This window comes from Nanorana parkeri, unplaced genomic scaffold (genome assembly GCF_000935625.1).
Source record: "Nanorana parkeri isolate BGI_ZX_2015 unplaced genomic scaffold, ASM93562v1 scaffold344, whole genome shotgun sequence".
NCBI classification, from domain to species: Eukaryota; Metazoa; Chordata; class Amphibia; order Anura; family Dicroglossidae; genus Nanorana; species Nanorana parkeri.
Window position 1 is genome coordinate 478334 of NW_017306612.1, and position 4990 is coordinate 483323.

At 51.1% G+C, this 4990-nt stretch overlaps 1 protein-coding gene across 1 annotated transcript in view; it reads left to right on the forward strand.

The window, feature by feature from the left end:
* Nucleotides 1-1793: 1793 nt before the first annotated feature.
* ATXN3 (ataxin 3) overlaps nucleotides 1794-4990 on the forward strand; it is a gene marked incomplete at its 3' end in the record, with an annotated part of 20616 nt that continues 17419 nt past the window's right edge. Inside the window, exons 1-2 of the mRNA XM_018558494.1 lie at nucleotides 1794-1859; nucleotides 4279-4443. Of these exons, the coding sequence (XP_018413996.1) occupies nucleotides 1836-1859; nucleotides 4279-4443 (189 nt within the window). The remainder of the gene's footprint in view (nucleotides 1860-4278; nucleotides 4444-4990) is intronic.

The window sequence follows — 4990 nt, forward strand, 5'->3', positions numbered from 1 at the left end:
CCCCCCCGCCGTGGTTTTCGGGGTCCCCCGCTCCTCTGGGGGACCCATGACCACGGCATAGGAGCTCACCATAGAGCCCGTAGAGCAGACGAAGAATGTCACGCTCTGTGTGATCACTGAGACCGTGGCGCTGTAGTCACTAAACTACAGCTGCTGTCACAGAACCTCCCTGCGTCCTATGGTCCGGTGCGCCTTATGGAGCCCAAAATACGGTATGTTCTTTGCACATGCAGGGCAGGAGACAATCATTGTTTCACAACACAGTTTTTACATCTTTTTCTGATAGAGAGAGAGGGAGAGATATTAAACATTATTTACAATTACAACTCTCTTTTATTTTTCTCTCTGAAGGGAGCAAGAGGCAAAGAATAATGCTTCGTAGAGATGAAGAGAGATGGCGACCTGTCGAGGTCTACAGTGCAGCCACATGTGTGGATTTCTGTATAAAGCGTGTATTTTGGAACCAGCCTAAGGGTTATAAATAATAAATATGATTTTGATGATTCTTCTGGTTGTTTTTGTTCTAAGTAAAAGTCTATAAGATGGTAAATAACCATATATTTTAAAAAAAATGCTCAGTGTGTGGCCCGCTGTGCTCAGGCTCTGTTATTTTGTGCAACTGGGCTCCAGCTAGAACAGATCTAATTACCACCTGAAATTGCCTGGAGTCCTATTTGCCTGTTGTAGGAGCGCAGACAGTGTTTCTGTATCAATGTGTCGGCTGTTTTGTTTATTTTTTATACAGGATCCGCTGTGTGTGCTCCTGTTTAACTAAGGCCAAACCTTTTTTGGCTTTAGATCGCTTTTGGGTTACAGGAGGACATTTACTAATGTCCTCCTGTGACCCAAAACTCAGCATATAGTGGGCTTTTGGAGAGAGGAGGTGGAATCCCTGTGGGGAGCGTTGACTGACAGTCACCACTCTCTGCAGGGTGATTGGGAATTGAGTGATCAGCGGTTTGTAATCACTCAGTTCTCAATCTATAGAGCCAACATGTGACCGCTACAGTGTCACACGTCGGCTCTAACTATGGGGATGAGTGCATTTTCCTCACCCCGTCGTTCTTTAATTGTAAACAAAGCGGCTCACCACCACCTAGGTACCCTTCCCCTAGACTGCTCCGTTCCTGACTGCCACTATCAGACAGCTTCACACAGACACACACACACACACCCACACACCAGCTCTCTCCAGGTATTTTTGAACTTAAACATAGCCATTTCTGAAAGCTGGCAGGAGGTCAGGTGAGGACAATGCGGACTCACTACTGCACTCCCTTCATAGCTCAGTACTATTGATTTAATACTAATGCACCATGGTGGGTTGTGGTTTCCTGCATTGCCAAATATGGTGCATGTCCATTTTATAGGATGTTTTGGTGCGTTATTAGTCCATTCATTTGAATAGGCTGCCTTAATGCAATGCTCCAGGATGCCAGAATTTGAATAGCCCCCGAAAATTTAAGGCAAAGTCACAGGTTCTCTAGTCCTAGTAACCTACATCTCATAATGGGAACGATGGTACTGATAAGAGCGCAGTACACAAAGTTATCAGCTGCCAGGATCATAATATGACACAATTCCGCGCGGATTTTATGATTGCTTGCTTCCCTCCAGCAGTGGGCAGTTGCCAGCTTCCAATATGGCTGATACATCTCGCTGACGTTCGCGGCGTCAAGCGTTCTCTGTGTCATGTGACTTCTAATCTGGTCAGCTGGCCCGAAGATGGAGCGTTGTCATGTGACAGGATACTGGCACATTGATTGGACGCTTTACTACCGGCACAGCCGTGACGTGTGCGGGAGGGGCGGGTCCTCCTGCTGAGACAAATAAACATGGAGGTGATCTTTCATGAGAAAGTAAGTGGGAGGGGAGGGAGCCGGGAATGGCGGAGCGGGGAAAGGGGCTGAAGTGTGAGGGGGGAACTGAGTGGTCTGTGTGTGCCCTTATTATTACGCCCAGCCGGGGCCTACCTGCCTTACCACACACGAGGGAGGGATAGACATCCATGACCACAGTTGAGGGAGAGGGAGACATCCCTGACCACTGCTGAGACTGGGAGAGAGAGACATCCCTGACCACTGCTGAGACTGGGAGAGAGAGACATCCCTGACCACAGCTGAGACTGGGAGAGAGACACGTCCCTGACCACAGCTGAGACTGGGAGAGAGACACGTCCCTGACCACAACTGAGACTGGGAGAGAGACACGTCCCTGACCACAGCTGAGACTGGGAGAGAGAGACATCCCTGACCACAGCTGAGAGAGAGACATCCCTGCAGCTTGCGCCTTATCCGCTCCCCGGGGTCAGGAGAGGGTATCCTCCTGCGTGTGGTCTATAATACAGCTCCCGGGCTCGGTGTGGGTTCTGATGTTGGCCGTTGTGCTGTCTATGGTCGATTTGCTGCTCCTCCCGATCCACGTGGAATCTTACACACTCGCCATCGTGGTCCTTCTCCCGCACAGCGGACATTGTGAACCTGTGTCATCCATTCACCTAACGCCTTCAGAGAGTCCAACCACTCTGCGCTCCTCACTCTGCCCAGTCCAGGGGTTGTGTAACTTCCAGAGCCTGTTGGGTGTAAACCTCTCCTTGGTAATCTCTGCTATGTGAAGCAATTGCACAAATGAAGCTGCTGCTCCTCCGTGACTCCACGTAAATGTGTCCTGATTCGGGGGCGGGGCTTCTGTTTTTCTGGCAACTAACTGTCCTTCTCCATCAGATTTTGGACAACCTCTCATAATTATGGCAACTACTCCTCGAAGTCCACGCCTTTTACTGCAGGAGGTGCTAAATGTTGCCACACCGCAGTATATGTGGGAAGTAACTGATTGGGGACCATTGTCCTTTTCTCCTGCTGGTCTGAAGTACAAACAGTCAGTTCAGGTGGGAGGCATAGGCGAGGTCGGAATACAGGCGGAGGGTCAGCCCAGGCAGCAGGCAGAGACATGGTCAGCATACAGGCGGAGGGTCAGCCCAGGCAGCAGGCAGAGACATGGTCAGCATACAGGCGGAGGGTCAGCCCAGGAAGCAGGCAGAAACATGGTCAGCATACAGGGGAAGGTTCAGTCCAGGCAGCAGGCAGAGACATGGTCAGCATACAGGGGAAGGTTCAGTCCAGGCAGCAGTCAGAGACATGGTCAGCATACAGGGGAAGGTTCAGTCCAGGCAGCAGGCAGAGACATGGTCAGCATACAGGGGAAGGTTCAGTCCAGGCAGCAGGCAGAGACATGGTCAGCATACAGGGGAAGGTTCAGTCCAGGCAGCAGGCAGAGACATGGTCAGCATACAGGGGAAGGTTCAGTCCAGGCAGCAGGCAGAGACATGGTCAGCATACAGGGGAAGGTTCAGTCCAGGCAGCAGGCAGAGACATGGTCAGCATACAGGGGAAGGTTCAGTCCAGGCAGCAGGCAGAGACATGGTCAGCATACAGGGGAAGGTTCAGTCCAGGCAGCAGGCAGAGACCTCTTCAAAAAAACAAGCAAAGGGGCAGTTCAGGTAGGACCCTCTGAGGAAGAGGGTTCGCCCTTGGAACGCACTACCCAGGAAGCACAGTTCAGCCGGCGACCTCATGCTACTTACTGGAACCAACAGTGTCTGGTCTCCTGTGTCCATTTGGCAGAGCTGGACTCACCTTGGATGGATTTTGTGTGTGTGAGATTTGAAGCCCGGTTGAAGTGTTGTCCCTCATGATCTGTGGCTCTGCTTTTACTTGGAAACACCTCGATGTACCTGCTTGATGTGCTGCTTCCTGCGCTCCCCCTCCAGTGCCCTGTGCTGACAGAGCTGAGTAACTGCCCCACACTCCTTATCGCAAGTGACGTTAGGAGACATGTCTGTCCCGGCCCTTTACTAAGTGCTGAGGCCGCTGGGTCTACTTGGTGCCGATTTGGACTGCACAGTCCTATATAGACACCCGGCACAAACTGTTCTAATAGGAAACTGGAGGTTGCTGGAACAATATCGGACTGCAGATCTATGTTGGCAAATTCAATTGAGCTTCAAATTCCAGATTCTGGCGGTTGTTTTGTGAATTGGATCGCCTGATGGCGCCACTTGTATCGTTAAATTTAACATTACATTGCGGAGCGTGCAGCAGTAGGAGTGAGAACACCCTGAGGTGAGCAGGGAAGGAGGTAGGTGGGCATCCTTCCCTCTTCAGCCCCCATTGAATGTAGAACTCCAGCAGGTGACTGGGCCCTCGCTACTTGTAACTGCAGCATCACTTTTGGGTGGACTGACCCTTTCAATGTATTGTTTTCCTTCCTCTGTTGCAGCAAGAGGGCTCGCTATGTGCCCAGCACTGTCTCAACAACTTGCTTCAAGGAGAATACTTCAGCCCCGTGGAACTATCTTCCATTGCAATGCAGCTGGATGAGCAGGAGCGGATGAGAATGGCGGAAGGAGGGGTACAAAGTGCTGAATATAGGACATTCGTGCAAGTATGACATCTTTATATTAAAGGGGCACTCTAGTGAAACGCCACTGACTAGTACAGAAACACTGGGGATTATGCTCCCTTATTACAGCCCATGCTGTGCGCAAAACGTGAACCCCCGTCCCATCCCCCCCTTCCAACTCTCCCCAAACTGACCAAAATTACTTTATTTACCTAACGCTGCAGACATGCGATGCTCCAGGCCCGAGTGTTCTCTGCCGGTTACTTGAGGCAAGGTCCTTTTTTTTGGGTGTCCACGTCACTGTCTGCCTGGCATGGACACTTCCTGTTGGCTGTTCAGCGTGAGGTCCTCTCCGGATCCAGAACAGGAGTTATGTCAGTGCAGGGGGACTGTCTGGGACCAGTTGGTGTGGCAGATCTTCAAGGGGAGTATTAGCAATCCCTGCACCCAGAAATTGTGCATAGGGACTGTCTGGGACCAGTTGGTGTGGCAGATCTTCAAGGGGAGTATTAGCAATCCCTGCACCCAGAAATTGTGCATAGGGACTGTCTGGGACCAGTTGGTGTGGCACATCTTCAAGGGGAGTAAT